The sequence below is a fragment of the Trachinotus anak genome, unplaced genomic scaffold (assembly GCF_046630095.1).
Source record: "Trachinotus anak isolate AG129_WGS33_773 ecotype Australia unplaced genomic scaffold, CSIRO_AGI_Tana_v1 ptg000009l, whole genome shotgun sequence".
Lineage (NCBI taxonomy): Eukaryota > Metazoa > Chordata > Actinopteri > Carangiformes > Carangidae > Trachinotus > Trachinotus anak.
In genome coordinates this window covers 1271891-1296495 of record NW_027273860.1, presented here as the reverse complement: position 1 = coordinate 1296495, position 24605 = coordinate 1271891, and the positions used below count along the sequence as shown (strand labels likewise).

The 24605-nt window shown below is 45.2% G+C and overlaps 1 protein-coding gene across 7 annotated transcripts in view; it reads right to left on the bottom strand.

The window, feature by feature from the left end:
* fars2 (phenylalanyl-tRNA synthetase 2, mitochondrial) overlaps window positions 1–24605 on the bottom strand; it is a 107643-nt gene that overhangs the window by 61588 nt on the left and 21450 nt on the right. For all 7 annotated transcript variants that reach the window (XM_071484350.1, XM_071484351.1, XM_071484348.1 and 4 more), the window contains 6 exons: window positions 15530–15867; window positions 12751–12837; window positions 12523–12582; window positions 12215–12383; window positions 11630–11792; window positions 11330–11461 (listed from right to left, as the gene is read on the bottom strand). In XM_071484350.1, the coding sequence (XP_071340451.1) occupies window positions 11330–11461; window positions 11630–11792; window positions 12215–12383; window positions 12523–12582; window positions 12751–12837; window positions 15530–15849 (931 nt within the window). In that variant the 5' untranslated portion in view covers window positions 15850–15867. The remainder of the gene's footprint in view (window positions 1–11329; window positions 11462–11629; window positions 11793–12214; window positions 12384–12522; window positions 12583–12750; window positions 12838–15529; window positions 15868–24605) is intronic.

Below are 24605 nucleotides of genomic sequence, written 5' to 3'. Positions count from 1 at the left end.
TGCGCGTGTCGTCTGTCATATGACGAGAGCCCACACTGGCAGAAAGCTGGGCAGGCACCAGCTGTGCATCATTTACCATGCAACACACACACACACACACACACACACACACACACATACACACACTGCTGAGTCAGGTGGTACAGACTCTGATGAAGTGCACAGATGGTGATATATGTATATACACACACACACACACACACACACACACACACACACACACACACGTCATCACACACTGATGTATCAGTGTATCATGTACGGTGATGATGATAGTGATGGTGATGGTGATGAAGGTGTGCGGCGAGGATGACGTATGGTGATGTCATAGAAGTCGTATGACAGCAACGACGGTGCACGGTCACGATGATGATGATGATGACTCATGTGTGTATGATGACATCAGTGTGGGCGGGGCTCGGACCAGCTGTCAGTCAGTGAGGACAGAGCAGCAGATGCAGTGAGATTCATTCATCCCAACTGCTCTGAGGACAGAGCAGCCTACACACAATCTGAGAGGGCTGTCTGTGTGTGTGTGTGTGTTGTGTAATCCTCATCATATAACCAACACAAGTGGCTTTGTTGCCAAATGTGGAGTCAACAGAGATAAAAATGGCTGCTGACTGGTCCGTCACATGGACAGATGGTTGTTATTTCAGGCAGAGACACCTGCGCGCTGCTTTACTGGAGCTGAGCATCATGGGACAGTTTTCTTAAAGAGAGACACAACACCTGAGTTTCAGGACCAATGACAAACTCTCCTGACTCTGACAGTACAAAGCAGCCGAACTTCACTGGGAACAAAATACAAACCAACATAGATTGCCTTCGTTTTAAAATCGCTGCTTTAATGTGTTAATGCTGAAGCAAACCATTCATTTCCTGCTGTGGTTTCACATTAAAAGTTTCTCACCAGCAAAACAGAAGGAGGCAGCTTCAAGAATGACAGCACGTCATCAGTCAGAGGTTCATGGCCTGGGGACGAACTCTTTACATTTTAGTGCAGATCCAGATCTGTGGGGTTGTTTGGCGTTGACGGAGGTCTGGCTCTACTGAGTGCCATTCGAGTTGTATCTGAGTTATTAGCAGGGCTGTCGACCAATAAAAACTGGTCTGTTCGGTGAATCAGTTTATAATATTACAGTGAAGAGTATTATCAGATGTATTAGATTGATGTAAACACCTTCTTTTACCTCTTTGTGCTCTGAGCTCTCTTCACTCTTTCTGAGCCGACAGGAAGTTTGATGCTGAGGACACATTTAGTCAGCGCAGGGAGAAGCACTGAGGTCTGACAGTCAGATATGCTGGAGATTTTAATACATCACTCAGCCTCCATCAGTTTATCTGAGCTCAGTGCAGGTATCATTATTTATGATGTAATAAAGACTGAAGGTCAAACCACTGCCGCTGCTTATAATACTCAGCTTTATTTTGAAGATAAATTATGTCAGATCTGAATTTACATTTTTCTACAAGGCAGGGTCGGATTCAGGAAAAATTTTTTTTACAATGTGTTGATCAAGCTCAGCGAGTCAATGAGTGCCAGACCCTCAAACAAGGACGAGGGTCCCTGAAGGCAGCAGAGCCAAAGTCTTCACAAGACAAATCTCAGAGCCGCTCGTTAGGACACTAAAGCTCCGACAAACATCCAGCGTCTGCGGAGTCACCGCCGGAGCAGCGTGTCGGGGATTTGTGCGGTGCTGATGATGTCATCAGAAGGATCCGGGGTCTCTTGTCTTTAGATCTGATGGAGGCTTGTTCGCTGTGAACTGTGAAGCTCTAGGATGAAGGTGGGCTCAGCAGGAGCACAGCTCAGCGCCTGAGAGCAATAAAACTGTGCTCGACCTCAGCGCTCAGGATTTATTCAGTATATTGGAGCCAGCTTTTTAAAGAGGGGCACGCTTTCTTTTATTTATGTGTGATCTTTTTAATAAAGTAGGCGTCACTTTTTATTAAATTTGGATGTGTTATTTTGGCAGAGGAGGGAAGAAACTGAGCCCAATTCATCCAGTTCTGTACTTTTTTTCTTCTTTTGCTCGGATACGTTTCAACAGGAATTACTGTGCTTTTTTCTCCACCGCATTTATGTGACAGCTGGAGATTCACATCTTACTTTTATCCAGCTTGAGATACATATAGTTGTGCAGAGGAAAAGTCCTGACACAAAGGTTGAAAGGTTTCTAACCAGCAGAGGAACATAAACATAAACTGAAAGCAGGTACCAGACAACACATCAACACACTTCACACTGACAGAAGTGTCTTTACTTTTTTGAGGTATTTTACTGTTATGACTTTACTTTTACAGCTTTACTTTGACTTAATCAACATTTTAGATTTAATACTTTACTGGTAATGTAGTATTATCTTTCCTTGTGGTATGACCACATGTAAGGAAGTAAAAACAGTTTATTTTGTGTACTATCCTGAGCGTTGTACTCTTTGTTTATATTGCATTTTCTTCTTTTTACTACGAAACTAACCACAACAATTAGCCCATGCTAGCATTGTGATAATATGCTCCACACCACTGCTAACAGTTAGCAGCTAGCGATAGCAACATTTGCAGAACACATTCATAATATGGGTAACAGGAAGTCAGCTAACGTTATCGCGCTACTGTAGCTGTCACAAATGAAAACAGACATTAACGTTATGTAGCATCAAGTCACTGACACATAGAGGAGAAGCAAACCTGAGTCCAGCTGGAGCCTTTAGCAGTTCGTAGGGTTCTCCACCTCAGTACACACAGACCAGGACTGGATCCACAGTCGGACCGGGAAAGAAATTCAGCTTTGGACTGATCCACCAGGGCCGACTGCACGAATGACACTGATGGAGCAGGTAAAGACTTTAAAAACTTTTTGATGTTTTAATAGCAGCTCTGACAGCTGGACAGATGTTCAATGTGCATTTCTTTCTCAAACATTTTGAGTCTTGTCAGAATCCAGTGCCACTGAAGATTTTCAAAATAAAAGATTCACAATATGGCGAATGAGAAAGCTCTGATAGTTACATAATCCAAGATCATAGTCAAGAGTGTACTGTGAAAATAACTAATACTGCATTTTGGTAATTAGACTTTTATATACAGATCTGATTGTGTGTTGATGATGTGGGCAACACTTTTCTTCTTTTAACAGAGCAGATAACTGAATGATTCTAACAAGTAAGTTTAAACGACCACAGTCTATGAGCCGACATGCTCTATATTTAGACTCTACGTCAACTGTCCCGGCTGATTAAAGCCGACCTGGTTCTGGTCGACCACAGACCCAGAGCTGTGATTTCAAAAACAACGGCAGGCACGTTTCCTTCTGAATGAAATGAAGACCTTCAACATGAAACGTGATCTATTTTTATCTGCAGAGTATTTTTGGCAGCAGCAGCAGCGGGGCTGGCGCTCTGCAGAGCTCACTTACACTGCTTCAATATTTAACAGTCAGAACGAAGACTGCTCAGCCAGAAAATACTCCTGTTGTTGTTGTGGAGGAGCACAGGAAACACACTGCAGCTACACACAGATCAGACGGAAACACTACAAGACCGATGTCTCTGTCTCATAGACAACGCAGCATCTTATTCTGGTCAAACATCATTGTGGCCGACATCCTTCATGTTTTTTTTCTTAACCACAAACCTCCAGCAACTAAAGCTGATGAAGGACGACACATGACTGATGTGCAGTAATTTGTTTGTATGTAATAAATTTTTATGCATTTTAGATATTTAGACTCTTCATCTGGAGCAAACATCAACTTGTGGGGAGAGGGGGCGGGGCTAAATACAACCTAAATGAAACCTTGTCAGTACAGAGAGCCAGAGTTAGCATTAGCACAACCACCAACACTGTGTCAGCCACTGCCAGTTACAAGCTAACAAACAACATGAACAAATAAAAGATGCTAACTACGCTAACGGTTCTGATCCGTCTGCTAGTCTCTGATTCTGGTCTCAACAGACTCCTCATCTGAGTCTGGGTCTGACTGAGGCTCCAACATGAGGCTGAGTCTCTCTGATGTTTCCTCCTCTAACCATCTTCATCCTCTCTGCTCTTTCACCTGGACACCTGGAGCCAGCAGGTGGTGGGCGGAGCTTAAGGCCTGATCCAGGTTTCTCATTCAGGAAGTCAGAGTAGAGGAGCTTCAGACCAGTTTTTATGAAAACATATTCAACTGAATATGAATCATAGGAGAGGGTTTTAGTTAAAACAGGTTTGGAGGAAGTTTGGTGTCTGTACATGTATATATGTGAGGACACTGTGACTTTTTTCTGCTTACGTCTGTGAAAGTGGTTTTATCTTCTTATTATAAACATGAGTCATAAAATAAATTAAAATAAATTATAGCTGAAGCAACTAAAACTGAGCAAACCCTCATCAGATCTGACACTACATGTGCCCCCGACTGATGGTGTTAGTGTGGTCAGGTGTTGTTGTGCGTGCAGCTGTTAGTGTGTCTGCACCATGTGTCCATGTATCAGAGACACTGATGATCCAGATTTACAGACAAACTCACAGCTACGTCAGGTGGCGCACGTCTCTCTCTCTCTCTCTCCATCACACACACTCTGTCTCCTCCACCCCCCTCCTCCTCAGACTGTTTGTTATGGAGGGAGCAGGCCGGGCTGAGATGGATCGCTGCACAAACAAATGTTTGTTCTGCCCTTCGCAAACCCCAGAGACACACACAAACACACTCATACAAAACACACACACACATACAGAGCTGTGTGTGTGTGTCTTTGTGCAGATAGGGAGGAGGCAGGAGGGAGCTGTTGTGTTTTTATTTCTGCTTATTTTCAGAGTTTTCTTATTGTTCTTGTTCATTATGGAGACTTTGTGTGTGTGTGTATGTGTGTGTGTGTTATTTATTTTTATTGTTTTCTATTTATTGTTATTCAGATGTTTGTGTGACTGAGTTTTGTTCATATTCATCTTTTGTGTGTGTGTGTGTGTGTGTGTGTGTGTGTGTGTGTGTGTGTGTGTGGGCACCAGCTGTCCACCAGTTATTACCCTCACTGGGAGTACTGGGGGTAAAAAAGGTGAAATAAAGGGATGATAGATAGATAGATAGATAGATAGATAGATAGATAGATAGATAGATAGATAGATAGAGAAATGATGAAAGGATGAGGAGGAGAAATGAATGGAAGAAAACAAAGAAACAAAGAAAATGAAGAGATGATGGAGAAAGAAAAGACGGAAACCGTGATAATACAATGATTTTCTAAAGGAATAAAGATAAAGAACAGAGGGATGGAGGGAGCAATGAAATGATGGAGGGATGATGGAAAGAAGCAAAGGAGGGAATGAATTGAGGGGATAAAAGAAGGAAAGGATGAAAGGATGGAGGGATGTGAGAGGAACAGATAAAAATAAGACAAGACAGGGTGAAAACAAAGAAGAAATCCATCTGGATTTAAAGGAATGAAGAAAGAAAGAGATGGAGGGATGATGTAGGCATGAAAGGAGGTGTCAATCAGCGTTGGGGGTCAGAGGTCAGGAGGAGGAGGCGGGACTTTACAAGCCTGAAAACACAATTGAGGAGAGGGGTCGCCACACTTCTGATTATCACTTCCTCTCTACCTGCTTCATTTCTCCATCCCTCCATCCTCAGACAGACAGAGGGAAGGAAAGAAAAAGAAAGAGGGAGGGGGGATTAAACTGCAGACTCATCAGAAAAAAAGAAAAGAAAGGAAGGAGGAAAAAAGAGTGAAAGACGCCCTGTGGTGGTGACAGACGAGCTTTAATGAGAGATGGATGGATGGAGGGAGGGGTCACATGATTTATTCAGAGGCGGAGGAGGAGGAGGATTAAGACGAAGGCTGCCACCTGAACCATACACACACACACACACACACACACACACACACACACACACACAGAGTCCCTCAGGGCTCGGGGCGGCAGGTTTGAAAGGCTGTTAATTGTCGTCAACACGACTTTAATCAGATTTCAGCTTCCACCCTCATAACACACACACACACACACTGTCCTGTCCCATGGGGTGTGTGTGTGTGTGTGTGCGTAAATCAGGTTTTGGCGTGGAGGTGTGGTCATTAGCGCCAAGTCCCATATGCTGCCCGCCGACACTGGAGGGAAAACCCCTGGGACACACACACACACACACACACACACACACACACACACACACACACACACACACACAAAAAAAACAAAAAAACAGGAGCAGACAACCTGAGGGGACAAAAAGTCACGCAGACACACAAACACACACATAAATACACTCTACATACAAGGAAAAGAAAAGAGACACACACAAGTGCAGAAAACACACACACATCAACACATGCACAAATACACACTATAAGGAAAGAAAATGCACACAGAGATGTACACACATACACACACACACAGTGACACAGGCACAGACACACAATTAAGATACATTTGTGGAAAAAGAAAACACACTATAAACACACACTGACACACAAATACACATTATTATAAACACAACACAAAAACACATTAACAGAATAAATGTGCGCACAAAGACACAATCTAACACAGTGAAGTACACACAAAAAGACACACAAACATAAAAGAATGAAACAGCATGAATGTAAAACACACAACACACATGGACACACAACATACACAGACTGAGTGTGTGTGTGTGTGTGTGAATTAGGTGGAGGTGAGGAAGCAGTCTCTCTCTCTCTCTCCCTCTCTCTCTCTCTCTCTCTCTCTCTCTGTCTTTCTCTCCCCCTCTCTCTCTCTCTCTCCTCCCCCCTCTCTCTCTCTCTCTCTCTCTCTCTCTCCCCCTCTCTCTCTCTCTCTCCTCCCCCCTCTCTCTCTCTCTCTCTCTCTCTCCCTGTCTCTCTCTCTCTGTCTCTTTCTCTCTCCTCCCCCTCCTCTTTAATGAAGACATTTATCAATCTCTCTCCTTCATCCCTTCATCTCTATTAAAACCTCATTTTGTCGTTTTGCTCCATCCATCACTCCCTTCATTCCTTCCTCTCTTCCCCTCCTCTTTTCTTTTGTTCCCCCCTCATTCCCTTGTTTCCCTTCTTTGCTCTTTTCTTTCCTTTTATTTTACCTCCCCACCTTCCCTCATTCCTTTCTCCACTTCTTTCTTCCTCTTATCCCTCCCTCATCCCTTTCTTTCCTCCCCTCTCGCTCCCTTCTTTACTCCTCCTCCTCGCTCAGTTCCTTCTCTCCTCCCAACCCTCCCTCATTTCTCCTCTCCTCCCTTGTTTCTTTCTCGTCTTCTCTCTCCCCTCATCCTCCTCCTCCCTTCCTGCCTCATCTCCTCCTTCCATCTCTCCTCAATCCTCTCATCCTTCCCTCCTCCCTCCCTTCCTTTCTTTTCTCCCCTCTCCTTTCCTTCCACCATACCTCCCCTTTGGCCTGCCCTCAACCCTTTTCACTCCTTCCTTGCTCTCCTTCTTTTCTCTAACATTGTTCCTGTCTTCCTTTCCTTCATCCCCTCTTTTTCCATCCTTTTTTCCTTTAATGCTCCCTCTCTCCATGTCTCCTTCTTTCCTCCATCCCTCCTCTCCTCATCCCCTCTCTCATTAACTCTCTCCCTCCTCACGTTGGGCCTCAGGCGACACATATGGCACTCATGCTTCCACACCATTAAATAACACACACACACACACACACACACACACACACACACACACACACACACACACCAACTGGTGTCCCCTGTTGCCGCCTCCTCGTGGAGACGAGGTCCTGCCACTCGTTTAATCTTCCCTCCATCCTCTTCTCCTCCTGCTATGTCTGTTCCCTTTCTCCCTTTCCTTCCTTCCTTCCTCCCTCTCAAGTCTCTCCTTCATCCTCACCTCCTTTTCTCCCTTGTTTCTCCCCCTCTCTACTCCTACCCCTCTATCTCACCTCTCTCTCTCTCCATCACATTAACTTCTGTGCTCACTCGCCCCTATTTTTTCTCCCTCCGCTGGCTCTTCCTCATTGTCTCTCACTCTGTGCTCCAGAAAAAAACTGTGTGTGTGTGTGTGTGTGTGTGTGTGTGTGTTGGTGTGTGTGTGGGATGGAGGAGGGGTGGGGGGGTGGTTGAATGAGTGGTTTCCAAGGCAACGGAGCCACACTGCCGCAGTGGATATGTAGGGGAGGTGGAGAGAGTGAAGAGAGTTGAGAGAGTGAGAATGAAGACGGTGTGTGTGTGTGTGTGTGTGTGTCTGACAAACTTGACTCCAGCAGTCAAGAGAGTGAGCAAATTAAGGAAAGAAGAAGAATGAAAGCAAAAAGTGTGTGTGTGTGTGTGTGTGTGTGTGTGTGTATGTGTGTGTGTGTGTGTGTGTGTGTGCATCTCCACAGTGTGAATGTCAAGAGCACTGGTGCAGTGCCAAGGGCAGAGAGAGACACTGTTCTCTCCCTCTCAGGTTTCACATGTCTGTCAACTGTCACCAACATGACTTTAATTCAGTGTAAGGATCCACACACACACACACACACACACACACACACACACACACACACAAACGATGTGGTGAGGACATGTTCCTACGAGCCAACAGAACGGCCACAGGTGAGTTGGTGAGAGGGAACAGGTGAGTGCTCCTGCCTCCACAGGTGCAGCTCTGTGAGACAGCACCAAGTCTCCACCATCTGATTCTCTCTGTTCACACAAACTGTGCAACACAGCCTCATGTCCACAGACCCACACATTTCTCCTACAGCTGCACAATCAACCAAAATGTTGTATTAATCCCATCAAGTCGGAGCAGCATCCAAACCATAGGAGCTGCAGGGTTTGGATCGGATGTGTGACAGCGGACCATGATGATGCTGCGGAGACGCCGCGGCCAACACTTCACGTTCATGTGGAGGAGCCGAAGATCACATCGCTGTTATTTTTACATGTTTTTTCAGTGAATATGAAAAATGACTTATATGATAATCACTGTATGATTTTTTTTGTCCTAACTTCCACCATGTTTGTGTGTCTCTGACTGTGAAATGTAGAGAGTTTCCTCTCAGAGGAGAACAGGGTTGTGCCGGGGGCTGAGGAACAGGAAGCTTTTTCTTTTCAGGTGAGTATGAGGTCGTCTGTTCAGGTGTTAAATATGGAGATAACTTCCCACTGACCAAGCACCGTCAACTGAACGGTTACACAACATAAACACAACATCCACGGCTCAAACCTCTGTCTGTGACAGTCAGACAACACCACAACAAATAACCTGGAAAGAGACAGAGACCCAGACACACAGAGACAGAGACGCAGAGATGCAGAAACACAGAGACACAGAGACACAAGAGACAGAGACACAGAGACACAAGAGACAGAGACACAGAGACACAAGAGACAGAGACGCAGGGACACAGAAACGTAGAGACACAGAGACACAAGAGACACAAGAGACAGAGACACAGAGACACAAGAGACAGAGACACAGAGACACAGAGACACAGAGACAGTAGTGAAGCAGCTCTCTCTGTCCCTGACAGTCACAGCTCAGGATGAAGTTCACCTGCTGCTCTCAGTGACTGATGATGTTTGTGTTAAAGTGTAAATGAACAGTTTCTCTCCCACGCTGTGACAGAGGACGAGGAAGAGGGGGCGGAGCATGTGGAGGTGTTTACTACAACCTGTCAACGAGACGCTGCCAAAAGTCTGTTGTTGAAAGTTGTGTCGTTTGTGTAACAGGATGTTTTTTTGTACTTTTTAACAATCTGACATCAGGATACCAACATACATTTATCTGCACTGAATCTAAAGACTGTGTGTGTGAAAGACAGTTGTACACACAGACACACACACTCTGAGGCAAGTGTAAAACGGCCAAAGGTGCTTCCTTCTCGCTGTGTGCGTCCTGAAACAGTCTATTTCAGCCGTGGTGCGCTGCAGGATTCAGATGTGTGCATGAACACACACACACACACACACACACACACCTGCAGAATCAGAGCAACCTGCACACGCCAAAGAGAGCAAGCGAGCAAGACAGGAGGGCAGACAGAGGGAGTGCTGGGTGCTCGGACCCTCCTCTGACCTGCAGCTCCCTCCTCTGGCAGGGCTGATGATGTCACCGTCTGCTGCTTCCAGAGGTCAAACCCACACAGAGATCCTGTTTCTGAAGACGTGACCTGGAGGAGCCGCAGAAGAGCTGCGTTCAAAACTCTTCAACAGTCCGCTAAAGTTGCTCATGTTGATTCTACATTGATTCTACAAGCATTAAAACTCTTGACGGGCACCAGTGGATCCAGAACTGCCACCTCACCCTGTGCTGCTCAGACCAGCCCAACCTAAAGTCCAGGTCCCTGAGCTTCCCTCCACATCCAACAGACACAGCTGAGCAGGAGACGTGACACAGACGATGGACCTTCAGACTGAAGACTGAGAAAACCTCAGCTGCTGTTATTTCATCTGCATGTGAACACCGACGACCCCTCAGCTCCTGCTCATTCCCCAGCTCTGACTCGTCCAGACGGCCAAAATAAAGGACATACTTGTTGTTTCTAGCGATAATTATCATTACTTTTAGTGGAGGTTTTGTTTCTCTTTTCATAATTTGCACTAATTTTTTATAAATCTCTACAGAATATATGATAATACTTGCATTGCACTTATTATATATATGAGTTTGTTTATGTTCCTTCAGATAATCACATCACACTGGAGACAGGACTCTTCACTCCTGTGGGACTTTAATAAAGACTGAACTCCTGCAGTCTCTCTGACTGACACACCTGTGTACTCCAGCGTCTTTACATATCTACACATACATGCATTTCACAGGAGCATCCATGAGCACTGTTTCCCTGTCTGTGTAAACCACAGATCGCTCTGAGTTCTGGTTTTATTTGTCCATTTGTTTCAACTAAACACATGAATCTGCACAAAGAGAACAGGAAGTAAAGATCCAGGTTTTGAGATCAGTGATCAGGAAACACACATACTGTTTTAACGCCTCATTTTACTGGTGGAGTTCTGCATAGATACCACTTTCGCTATTTGGGGGAACTGGCCCTTTAAAACTCATCAGACGCTGCAGTTACATCTTCAAACCAACAAGCTGCTGTCACATCCGCGTGTTGTCAGAGTCAAACACACTGAGGTCAATTACATATTTCTGTGTAGACGTTAAGTGCGCGCGCGCGCACACACACACACACACACACACACACACACACACACACACACACACACTTTGCGTCTTAAACATGTATTATTGATTGGAACAAGCAGCAGTGAAGTGGAGCGCGGTGCTACAGCTTTGTTCAAGGGCACGACGGCGAGCTCGCCACTTAGCAGACTGACAGGAGAGAGAGAGGGGCGTGTGTGTGTGTGTGTGTGTGTGTGTGTGTGTGTGTGTGTGTGTGTGTGTTTTCTGACCTGAGTTCAGCAGCTCCTGCTCCATCACTCCGCAGCCCAGCACCTCCATCCATTCGCCCTGGAAATGCACCTCCATCTCAAAGGAGGGATGAGTGAAGGGGAAGTAACAGTCAACCCATCTGATCTCCACATCTGAGAGGAGGAGGAGGAAGGAAACAAGGAGAAGAAAGAGGAGGAGGATGACAAGGAGGAAGAGAGAGGAGTGGGTGGAGGAGGAAGAGGAGGAGGAGAAAGAAACAGTTGAGTAAAGTGAAGTCCTGCAGTGTTTTCTCCGTCCTCCTGTGACGGTCGGCGTCTCACCTGGTCCGAACAGGTGAGTGACGAGACGCGTCAGAGTGAGTTTCAGGTCGAACTCCACCAGCTTCACGGCCTCCAGCGTGTGCGTCTCCTGTTTCTGAGGCGTCCTCCTCCCTCCGCCCTCGAACAGAGACAGCTCCTCCCCATTCTGCACCTTAGAGAACAGCTGGGACACACACAACACATCTGTAACACCGCTGTAATGGTCCACACTTGGGCTACATGCTGGTTTTCTTCTGGTCCAGTATCTGCCTGGTTCCACGGCGCAAATCTGGCCCATATACAGCACGACTGATGCAACTTCCACATCTGGACCGATGCTGGTGCGCACACAGAAAATCTTCCAGTCAACACCAGAGGATAAGAGCCAGACTCTGCCCAGATGTGAAGGTATATGGGCCAGACTCGGGCCGAGGATCCGGGCACGTGTTGGGCCAGAAGTTTGATTTCGTTATCTGGGTTAGTTTATCAACTAAGATAAGAAGGTCACGCACGCACGCACGCACGCACGCACGCACGCACGCACGCGCACACGCGCACACGCGCACACGCACACACGCACACACACACACACACACACACACACACCTCGTGGTTGGAGAAGAGTCTCACGCCCTCGATCTGGTGGAACACAGGGTAGTGACTGGCGTCGATCTCGTCTCGCCTGTACACGTCTCCGGCCAATAGGAATGCATCCAGACCCGACTTCACCAGCTCCCGCTGGTGGGCGGAGGTGTGAGCGCGGAGCATCGTTTTCCTACTCGACACACAAACACACACCTTTAGTCCTCCATGTTGGATATGATTCTCACTCGACAGCTCTGGAGGTTCATGAGTTCAGACCTCAACATGGACTCATTGTGACTGGGAGGTAAACTGTGGCCAGCGTCACCCACCTGTTCAGGTAGTAGTTGTCTCCTCGCTTCCTGCTGGGGTGGCCGGGTGGGATCAGCAAGCTGTCAGTCAAACCACACAAACCAATCAGCTTCACTTCAGCAGATACTGCGATCATTCATTCATGACAACACGTGTTTATTCTGTTTCACTATGTGTGTGTGACTGTGCAGCAGGTCAGTGCAGGTGTTCATTAATCAGTCTGTCAATCAATCATCAGAGCTGCTGACCTGTCAAAGTTCTGCTCCACGGTAACCACGGGGCTCAGGTTGTCATGGACAGAGAAGAGCGGGTTGCCCCAGCGACCGATGTAGGAGCTGAGGAGGGTTGAAGAGAGACGTCAGTGCTGACGAGCCAGGAGAAAAAGGACAGAAACAACACCTGGAGGTGCTGATGGGGCACGTTACACAACAGCTGTGACCAGGCAGTTACCCAGAATACCACAGTAACACCATGTGGTCGTCTGTTCGTGGTGCTGTCGCATCACTGTAGAGACCAAGTGTTGATATGTTTTATAAAATCAGGTGTAATAACAAATGATTTACTGTATATGTCACCTCACCATGTTCCCAGTCATATGTTCTCCATTCTGTACCTTCGGCACAACATGACATGATTCTACAGTGTAACATTCAGTTTACATCCGTCCAAGCCAGCAGGCTCAAAACCTCGCGTTGGCTTACAGACAATGTGAAGTTCAGCTGATGTTGAGCAGATGTTGGTTATTTTATTTGTCAGGATGGCGTTGGCATCTTGAAAAATGGAGGACGTTGGATTTCAGTTATGTAACAACACAATTTAAAACCAACGAAATATAAACGTTAGCTTTCGTCAGTGGTTCTCAACCTTTCTGAGCCACAACCACAGACTGTAAATTGACTCACTTTGAAACACCCACTTTCACTGATCCCCCCGTCCTCCAATAGAACTCCTGCACATTCCTGTTACATTGCAGTGTAAATATTCATACAGTATATATTTATATATTTTTTATATTTTCTCTTTTTTGCACTACATTCCCCACATCTTTATTATTATTGTAAATATTCCACATCTTTGTTGTAAATATTTTATTTTAATTTTTAACTTTTAAGTTTATTCTTCTATTTATATTCAAGTGTCTTGTTCTCACTCTTGTTTATACTCTTTTCCTTATTCCTATGTTTTGCACCAAACACCAGCACAAATTCCTTGTATGTGAAAACATACTCGTCAATAAAACTGATTCTGATTCTGAAACACACTGCAGTGACCCGGAGCTTGTATGAATTTACACTTTCTCTGCTCATTTATTCCAGGAGTTCCCGTCACACACCTCAGCTGCCAGACGTTCACAAAGCTCACGCCCCCTGTGTCACCTTACGTCTTCCTGTTGAACTTGACACTGTGACGTTACCTCCACAGATCTCCTCTGGGTCTGGATCTTAAGCTGGCAGACTTTTTTAGAGAAGCCACGGCTCCATGTAACGTTTAGCTGCAGGAGACGACTTCCTTCTCCCAGATTCACACACACTCATTTCACTCAAATCTGTTTTATAAAGACAACGTTATAAGACTGGTGTGGGGGATTTGATAGAAAAATCCTCGGTCCTCAAAAATATCTATGAATTTCTTTATGAGTCATTCATTCATTCATTTATTTTGAAACCTGCGACCCCTGACCACAGTTCTACATCACTTTGATCACATCCTACATTCAACCAAATATCATGGTTCCTGATATATATACACACACACACACACACACACACACACACTTCTTATAGTCTGATTCACACTGACTGTCTCAGAGTCAGAGGAGACGCTGTGAGCAGATCTGAGCTGCTTTGAAGAGCCTGGTCCAGAGGTCGGCCACTAATCCTGCAACAGATCTGGAGCTGATTATTTTCTGCAGTTTACAGAGAGAGGCTGCTGAACCGGGCTGCACTGCTCCGACAGGATGATTCTCTGAACAACTGCTTTAAAAACAACAGAGGAACAACCTGACTCCACAGCATCTGAGGGAGAGAGAGTGTGCTGCTGTATCCTGACAGGACGCGTGTCGGTTCAACACCGAGCTCTTTAGCGTCACCTCCATCCCACTGACTTTGATCCTGGACTGAGATATGGGGATATACTTATGGAGTGTTGTTTGAAAATTACCCAGCAGCCCTCGGGTGTCCTGAGAGTCTGCTGTCCCGCTGCTATCAGAGCATACAAGCTTTTCTAAAGAGTAAAGTTCACGACCTGTGAAATGGCAGAGTCATAAACCACTGTCAGACAACACACTCGCTGACTGCCTAATGACTTATTAATGCAGCATTAATGCTCTCACTGCTGTGTGTGTGTGTGTGGGTTTTATTATAGCGAGTGTGGGGTAACAATATTTCACTGCTGTGTGCAGCGCAGCAAACTTTTACACTCGACTGTCCCTGAAGACACATGGAGCTGGCAGAGTCAGTCAGCAGTTTGTGCTCCGAAGATAAAGAAACAACACGGACGCACAACATGTGGAAACATCACAGAGAGAGAGAGCAGCTCATTTAAAGGACAAACTGATGGAAGATTAAAGGAGTCAGGATTCATCCAAAATACACCTGAAACCTTGTCAGTACAGAGAGTCAGAGTTAGCATTAGCACAACCACTAACACTGTGTCAGCCACTGCCAGTTACAAGCTAACAAACAACATAAACAAATAAAAGATGCTAACTATGCTAACGGTTCTGATCCGTCTGCTAGTCTCTGATTCTGGTCTCAACAGACTCCTCATCTGAGCCTGGGTCTGACTGAGGCTCCAACATGAGGCTGAGTCTCTGATGTTTCCTCCTCTAACATCTTCATCCTCTCTGCTCTTTCACTTGGACACCTGGAGCCAGCAGGTGGTGGGCGGGGCCAAGGCCTGATCCAGATGACCTCTGCTGCCACATCTGTTTCATCGGCTGGTTATGTGCTACAAACTAAAAACTAAAAGTTTGGTGGTTGCTAGGCAACAGCTGGAAACTCTGCTCCGCCACTGGTCGACGCCTACCTGTAGAAGTGGGCTTTGATTCGCTCTTTGATCAGCCACAGAGGATGATGGCGTTGGTTGTGGAGGTTGCGGCCGACCTTGGCCAAGATCTTTGGTGTCACGTTGGTGAAGTCGTCGCAGGGGTAGGACTGGCCCAACACCTCCACCGAGTCCTCACCAATTACAGGCTGAGGGGTGGGGCCGTCTGTGCTGAGCCGCCTCCGTGATGCTGCGCCGCCATTGGCCAGGAGCGTTGACAGACAGCAGCGATTGAGCAGAGGGAGGGGCGGGGACTGAAGGAGGGGGAGGAGCAGGGAAAGAGGGCTGGTGCCGAGTCTCATGATGATTGGTCCATGGAGCTGAAAAGACATTAGAGAGAGATTAGAATACAATAGAAGAGAGAGAAAGACAAGGTTAGAAACACAGATAGAAACTCCCGCCTCAAGGTTGTCTGCCTCCACCACTCAGACTAGTTTCAGGTTACAGCCCTGTTGATCCAGAGTCATGTAAAATAATAATAAATAATAACATTATTATTTATTATTATTTTATTATTATGAGTCTTGAGTAATGGCTAAAAAGTGTTTTCTACAGTCACACTGACTCTGACCTTTGACCTCTGACCACCAATATACAATCAGTTCAACTTTACGTCCAGGTGAATGTAACAAATCTGAAGAAATTCCCTCCAGACGTTACTGAGGTTTCACATTAACGAGGGCCGCAGGTGTGGACGTAGCAGCATTCAAATCTACGTCGTAGCAGAAGAAGATAAAATGACCTGATTTTAAAACCTTTCACAGCGTCAGCACACTTCAGCTCACTGTTTCTACTGTTTCTGTCACAGTGGAGGGAGTGTTAATCAGGGATTCTCCAGGAGATCTGGTCTAACTTAAAGCTGCATTGTGATGCTGTTGGAAAGGAAAGGAAGCTCCAAGACATGAATAGGGGGCAGATGTTGGATGAATTAATTGATATTTATTTTTACATTTTTATAAATATGATATTTTTTATCAGTGTTCCCTCTTTTAGCACCATGTTTGGTCTCCAGCAGCTCCTGAGGGAAATATCTGGCTCTTTAGCTGCTAAATGCTCCACTATGTTCAGCAGCTGCTGTCTGACCGAGTCTGGGCCGGTGCTGGTTTCAGCACAGACTGGTTTTAGTGCTCGCTGTTCAGTCGTCAAGTTTATCATTCACTCCACAGTGGAGAGGGAAACGAGCAGGATGTGAATCAGAGCTGCTCATAAAAACACCAGACCAGCTTTTTAGAGGAGGTCTCTCACACACACACACACACACACACACACACACAGATCGTGTGTTTATATCAGTTATGATTATACTAATGGACAAAAGCAGCAAAGGTTAAAATGAGACAGTGATGAGAGTCAGCTGCTGTTTCTCTTTGTCCTTTTACCTCTTTCCATCATTTATCCTTTGACAGGAGACGAGACAATCTGTCCCCGTCAACTATTTGTCCATTCACACACACACTCACACACACACACACAAACAGGGAGCATCCCTGAACAAGACAAAGGGTGTTGCATTGCAGTGGCATTGCAGCAAAATGGATTATTGTTCCTAAATCCAAGCTTTTACCTCAGCTCTGCTGCTGGTGTCATATTATAGTCGAGTGGACAGGGCAGTGCAGAGGTCACACACACACACACACACACACACACACACACACACACACACACACACACACACACACACACACAGTTCTTGGGTAAATGTACATTTCAAGGTCATTTTGACTTCAGCAGGGCATAAAACTTTCATCACTAGACCTGCTTTATGATCACACTTTCAGATGATGTGGCAGTAAAAGCACCGACAGTGACCCCCCCACAGGCCACAACGAAAATTACACCTGATAATATGAAAAAGCTGGAGAGAACAGGAAACAGGCTGAAGACAGAATGTAGCATAAAAGCTGTGAAATCAACAAATTCATCTTCAAAAAAGTATTAATATGTTCAGTAAAGGTCACGGCAGCTGGGTCCTTATTTTTCTGTTTAAAGTTCACAGTTTGTCCGAAGGCGGGCGCTACAGGAAAGGTCACAGACCAGAGCAGACAAAGATCTTCTCTGTACCACATAAAGGTGCTCAGTGTTTCACTGTGGAGGCGGGAAACCTCCCCTGGAACAAAGACCACCACACTAACGTCATCCTCTCATTGAGTTAAACATTAAAAGCCGTCGACAGCAGGTTTGTGTCAATCTGTGTTAAATGATTTGCTTCATATTTTTCTACAGAGACATTTGAGTTGATTCATGTAGAAGTCGACCTGTGGAGTCCCACAGGGCACGGTTTTAGGCCCCTTATGTTTTTATTTCATGTTAACAACAAAATCTGTGGACTTTACATCCTCACTGACGTTTCTGTCCTTCTCATGATGACAAATTATTTTTTAATGAACCGGATGTTGGATCTGTGGAAACCCTGGTTCACACCTGCACGTTCGATTTTCAGGTTGTTAACTGGAGATTTTGACCTGATGGCGCTGCAAGGTGAAAGGTCAAGGCCTCTAGAAAATCATTAAGACTCATGTTTTAATTATTTTTAATGATCTCCAATATGTACTCACAGACAGACATCATCACACGAGACAGTGTCAGAGTCAGTGCCACACATTTTATATATTTCCTGCTTCTATTTGTCCTTTATTTTCCTATTGCCTAGCAACATGAATATAGTTTATATTATATAGTCTATAATATAGTTTTCAGAGCTTCCTCCTGCTCTCGGTCACGTTACGATGCACAAAAAGACACCAAATCATTTCACCTATCAAATGTCAGAAAACAGACGTAAACAACAAACTGAGGCGACTGATTTCAGATCTGATCAGTTGGACTTTCAGACTCTCTGAGGACCTGACAAGTGTCCGACCGTCTGAGGAGGCCAAGATGCCTTTCATCTCACACGACGACAAAAGGTCATGTGACATTTCAGGCGAAATATGGCTCCAGCTGTTGTCTCGGTGTGTGTGTGGCTCAGGGAGAGTTCAGACCGACTTAAAAGACTCAACTACAGAGAGAATAAAATCTGCGGTGTGCCCTCAGGAAGACAAATATCTCCCCTACGTTGCCTCCATCTTGGCTTCACGTCTTTTTTTCCCGCTCCACGGGACTGCCCTTCCTGGCATGTGACCATCACCATATGTCTGTTCCCATGACACCAAACAGCTCCACACATACACATATGGACGCCTACGCACACGGATACACATGATCAGTAAACACACACACACACACACACACACACACACACACACACACACACACACACACACAGAGTGAGCTCTGGTGTGTATCTTGAATATTATTCATCTTAAGCCAGAAAACACTGATTCTGACAAACTGGTGTCTGGTAGAAAGTTCATTTTCATTTGTTGCTCAAGTTGTTTTGTCACTTTACTTCAGTTTGTTTTTTTTGTATTTTGTTTGGTTTAAATCATCACAGCTTCAATAAATGAGCTGCTCAGTAATTATTTCTTTAAATTCTAATTAACAGGTGATAAAGCCACAGGTGGAGGAGAGGTCAGAGGTCACACAGACCTGCTGGTCACCCCTGAACGTTATCAGATCTGGGAGCTGTGACAGGAGAAAGGAAACAGCTGAAGGGAATCTGAGGTTTCTGAGGAGGAAACGATCACATGGAGTTTTAAACACGGAGTCGTGAACTTGAGCAAATGAAAATATTAGATGAGATCAAACTTTAATGAGTCCTGTGGGGGAGTCGCTGCTGTTTGGCTGCTCGTCTCTGAAACTCTGCTCATATCTTTTTATTTTTCTGTCTGGTGACAGAGACAAGACCAGAGGAAGCAGGAAGCTGCTGAGTTTGTTCCTCCAGAGGATTCAGACTTTAACCAGCTTCACTTTTTAACCCGGAGCCACAGTGACGAGGAAACGTCACCGATCCATGACTCGGCACAAAAACACAAGACGACCCAGAGTCAGCTCAGTAATTAAAGTTCAGCACGGAAGACCAGAGGTGACAAAAGTCAAACAAAGATCAATATGTTGTAATGATCAAATTTCTATTTCAATTAAATTTAAAAAATGATATTTTATTCTTATTAACAACTGTAGAACATTTATTAGTCGTATTTCAATTCAAGACTGTCTAGAAACGTGAAAACAAATAGACGAACATTTTAAAAATGAAAATGTCAACTGAAATTAGAAAATAAGAAAATCTCATTCAAAATAATGTGACTGGCAGATGAAGAAGTACTCAGTACCACTCTGAAAAAAGTTACATTTTAAATGTAAAACTCCAAATAAAAGACTTGTAGAAAAGTTTGTAGAGCTGCAACAAATATTTAAATAATGATGATTAGTCAATAAAATTTTTCAAGCAAAAACAGGAAAAAATTTATTGTTCTGGTTTTTTTATGGATTTATTGTGAAGTTGTGGATTTATATTGTTTTCTGATGTTTTCTCAGGCTTCTCTCTGGAGATCTAGTAACAACACGTCAGTCAGCCAATCAGAAGAGAGGATCTGAGCCTCACGCTCACTTGAGGGCGGTGACTGCTTTGTTGTGACATCACAAAGTTCCAGAAGTCCTGACGGCTGGTTTTAAGGCTCAGTTTCTGAAAACAGGCTGTGTGCATTTCTCTGTGGACTGAGGCTTTGATACTTTCACAGTATTAATATAGAACCTAGACCTGCTTTATGATCACAAACACATGGACATCTACCTTTAGACTGGATGGAGCTTTAATACACAACACTGCTAGTAAGGACTTAGCAACCAATGGCTAACATTCAAGTTCAGGTTATCATTGATCTGCTTTCTCAGTACAGATCATTGTCACGACTCTTTCATGAGTGATATTCTCAGGTCTGATTCTGGCTTTAAATTCTGCTCATTAAGATCTGGGCCCAGTTAATTTTCTGTTTCTATGTGTCAGCTCCCCAAACCTCAAACCATTTCCATCAACTGCTTCAGTTTTGGGTCATTTTAATAGAGAATTAATCAGAACTAGCACAGAGCCAGGTATGAGGACTGAGTCTGAGGCAGGGACAGAGAAAATGTGCACTGATGTAAGCAGCTCTGGAGGAAGAGAAACATGATTCATCATGTGTGAAAGTTGCTGAGAAAATCCCTTCGTTTGCTGCCAAGAAGTTGTTCTGACTAACCAGCGTGGCGGCAGCCAACAGTGAAGCTGTGATGTGACTTCTGACGCTGCCAGCTGAATAAAGGTGGAAACAGAGCTGCCGCCAAGGACGGGCTGCAGCTCGCCATCCAAGAAAAAAAACACCCACCGCTCGTCAAAAAAAAGGAGAAATAAACTTAGAAATGTGTCTGAGAGCAAAACAAAGCTCCGAGCCTCAACAGCGTTACTGTGAGGATGTGACAAAAACTGAAGACTGCAGGAAACAGACGCAGCGCTCGCCGAGGTTACAGTGTCGCATCACACACACGTACAGGCAGGTGCACGTGATGAAACAGACGTCAGTCAGAAGTGAACTCGTGAGGTGCCACACATGCTACACAAAGATATAAGGCCTGTTAAAGCACACACACACACACACACACACACACACACACACACACAGGCAGTCTCCAGCAGCAGTTTTAGTGCAGAGGGATTCACTCAGCCTCTAAAAACTGACACACTGATAGAGAGAGGTGATAAATTACATACTGCAGAGAGAGGGAGGCCAGGACAGGCCTACAGAGAGATACTGCATATACAGTGTGTGTGTGTGTGTGTGTGTGTGTGTGTAGATGGCTGCAGAGACCGAGCTCTGATAACAGGGACCAGAGAAAGAAAACATTACAGTAACTATGTCTCATTGTTGTGTTATTGTCTTATTGGATCCACAGGCAGGAAATAACCTCCTGAACACGATGTGTAACTTCATTAGTCGTCACTGAACCGACGCTCTGATGATCGCAGCTCGCTCTGGTTCCTGGTTCTGCATTATTGTTTGAGTTCACGCCACAGAATCAAAGAGCTGTTTCCTGAATGAAAACCCGACATGTTGATGACCTGTGCTGTGTTTTTAACGTGTTTCTGAAACACTCCACATTTCTGTAGAAGAAGCTCTGATCCTCTCCTCTGATTGGCTGACTGTTTTCTGAGTGACCCAATAAAAATACAGCAGATTTCAGGTAAACACTCCAAACCAAATCCTGCAAGGTTGGATGGTGGGTCCAGGTGGGTGGGGCTGAGGGTGTGGCTGAGACCGGTGACTGCTTTGTTGTGACATCACAAAGTTCCAGGTTTTAACGCTAAAAGCTTCGGAATTCCAATCCTACTAGATTATATACTACTGGATAATAATAATGCTATATATTAATATATTATTAATTAATAATTTATATATATATATATATATATATATATATATATATATATATATATTATACACCCGGCGCGTCAGCTGTGAACAGAATATCTGGATCTGCAGTCGCTAATTAAAGTTGCCGCCTAATTTCCCTCCGTATGGATTTTGAATCACGAAGTGCTTTCATCCACCCAGGAAAAAGTCGCTGTCAGTTTCACCTCCGACAGACCCCTGCATCAGAATTATCACTGTGCTGAAGCATCTCCAAACCCACAGCAGATAATCAATAGAATAGCGCGAAGTTCCGTGCAGCCAATGTGACCGTCTACGGCCGAAATAGGTAAAAATGATCATATTTTCTTTGCCTTTTGTGTAATCAATATGAAAACCATTTTAAATGAAAATATAGACACTTTTAGGAAAAGTCAGGCACCAGAATGCTGTATTTTTTTCATTTAACAAAGTTATTAGAAATTTAAGTTTCAAAACTAGACCTGCTTTATAATCAAAAACACATGGACATCTACGTTTAGACTGTGTGGAACTTTAACCTAAACCTCTCACTAACCTTTACCAGAGAACTGTTGCTGTGTGAACCACAAACGGGACTCTGGATGTGAACCTGGACTCAAGTCCAGTGCTTTAATTACCATCCATCCATAACTCTGTAAAGAATCCACTCAGTCATTAAACTTTTCACTCAATGTAATTGGGAAACAATTTTGTAATATTTAGGGCTTTTATTTTGTCGTGTTGGCGCAGAGATCAGGCAGCACCCCCTTATTTATTTCTATCATTAACCTGAGACACCAGGAAGTCTTCACTGGAAACTGCTGATTGGACGAATTGTTTTCTCTCCACCAGTGGAGCCAATCAGGAGAAGCGTCTTCAGTGTGGTTCTCTGCTCTTCCTCCAATGAGGAAATCCTCTGCTGTTCTGACAGACCCGATGCTACAGCAGCAGCTATGCTAACCTCTTCGTTAACAAACAGCTGACTCTCGCTGTCATCACACTCAAGACACGCCCCCTGCCGGTAGCCCCTCCCTCACAGGGAGCTGATTGGTCCGAACCATGGTGGGACAGAAGCGAAGGGCTCGGAGCCCGGACAGATGGATGATCACCTGAGAGCCCCGCAGCAGCCTCAGGTTTATCCTCTCACCATCGTCCCCGCTCCACCTGCCTCCGGACAACAACATCACTTCCTGCTGTCGTCACGCGTCACTGTGACCGGCTCAGCTGCTCCAGAGCCATGAGACAAATGTATTAATCACCCCACCCTCTGATCTATATTCCATCACACAGCTCCTTCTGTACTTGGCACTGCGGCTCCTACACCGACCAGAATAGCAGGTGGAGACGCCCACACGCTCCACGTGCCAAACACAACAAACACAGGCCTCTCTGCACCGCGGCTGCACCTGCGCGGCTCAAACAGGCTCCGGTGTGTCATTTATAGAGACAGGGCGTGTCCAGCACAGTCCAGAGCGGGAAACACAGAGCGAGGGTCTGACAGCGAGACGTCAGTCAGGGAATCCATCACCACGTCGCAACACAAACACTGAGAGGAGGCTATTTTCAGCGAGTCGTGGTTCCCATGGAGAACACACGCCATGGCCATCACGACTCTGTATGAGAACCTCACATCAGAGGAACAGGTGGTGTGTGTGTGTCTCTCTCTCTCTCTCTCTCTCTCTCTCTGCAGGAGTGTCAGTGCCACTCGCCCCCTCCAATCAGAGGGAGTCCCTCTCTGGCACGTTGACCACTTCCTGTGGCTCACGCCGCTCTTCCTGTTCACGACGCCGCTCACTCGCCAACACGGACAGTTACACAACTTCCGCCGCCCGCCTGTGCCTCTGTGCTGTCGCTTTAATGAATGAATTAATGTGCGACATTAAAAACTGCCTGTTGACACTTTCACAGCCTACACTTGTTATCAGTGAATCAGCTGATTAGTTCTTAATGATGAAGACTGTGGATTCTTCATCATTTCATTTTCACAGTCAACAACCTGAAGACCTCCTCCTCAAATCACACCACTGCGAATAAAAACAACAAAATAAAAACGAATTCATGAATCATGGAAGCCCTGAAAGACAAGCGAGTCATTTTTCAAAGTTTTTTTTTCATTTGTTTTTTTGTAAAAAATATGATCATCTGTAAAAACGAGCCCCAAGAGGCAAGTGATTTTTTTCATTCTGTAAAGGAAAGCTGCAGCAGGATTTATGGGAGCTGTAGTCAAACTGATTGGCTGATACTGTTGCATTTATTTAAAACAGTGTGTCCTGGAACGACCCCACATCCATCTTCGCTCCCTACACCTCCTCACCCCCCTGCCTCCTCCTCCTCCTCCTCCCTACAGTCCCCTTTAAAAAGCCATAAACTCCCCCCTCCCTCTCTGCTCCTCTCCTAAGGCCTCTACTCACATCACACATCATCCTCTTCCTTCACCTTCATCACTCTCACTTTATCCACTTTTCTCCTCCTCCTCCTCCTGATATTATTTTCTCCTCCTCCTCTCTAACTCCTTTCCTCAGCGGTGGACGATAACCGAGTACCTTTAGTAAAGTACTGGACTGAAGTACAAACATGAAGTACTTGTACTTCACATTATACTTCTACTTCACCACATTTCTCTTCACCTCCTGCATTCACCTCCTCTGTCCTCCCTTCATCACTTTCTTTCTCTACCTCCCTCCCCTGTTTCTCCTCCTCCTCCTCTTCCTCCTCCCGACATAATAAAGTCATAGCTGTGGATGTTCTGCTCTGAGAGGCAGGCGGCTTTTTGA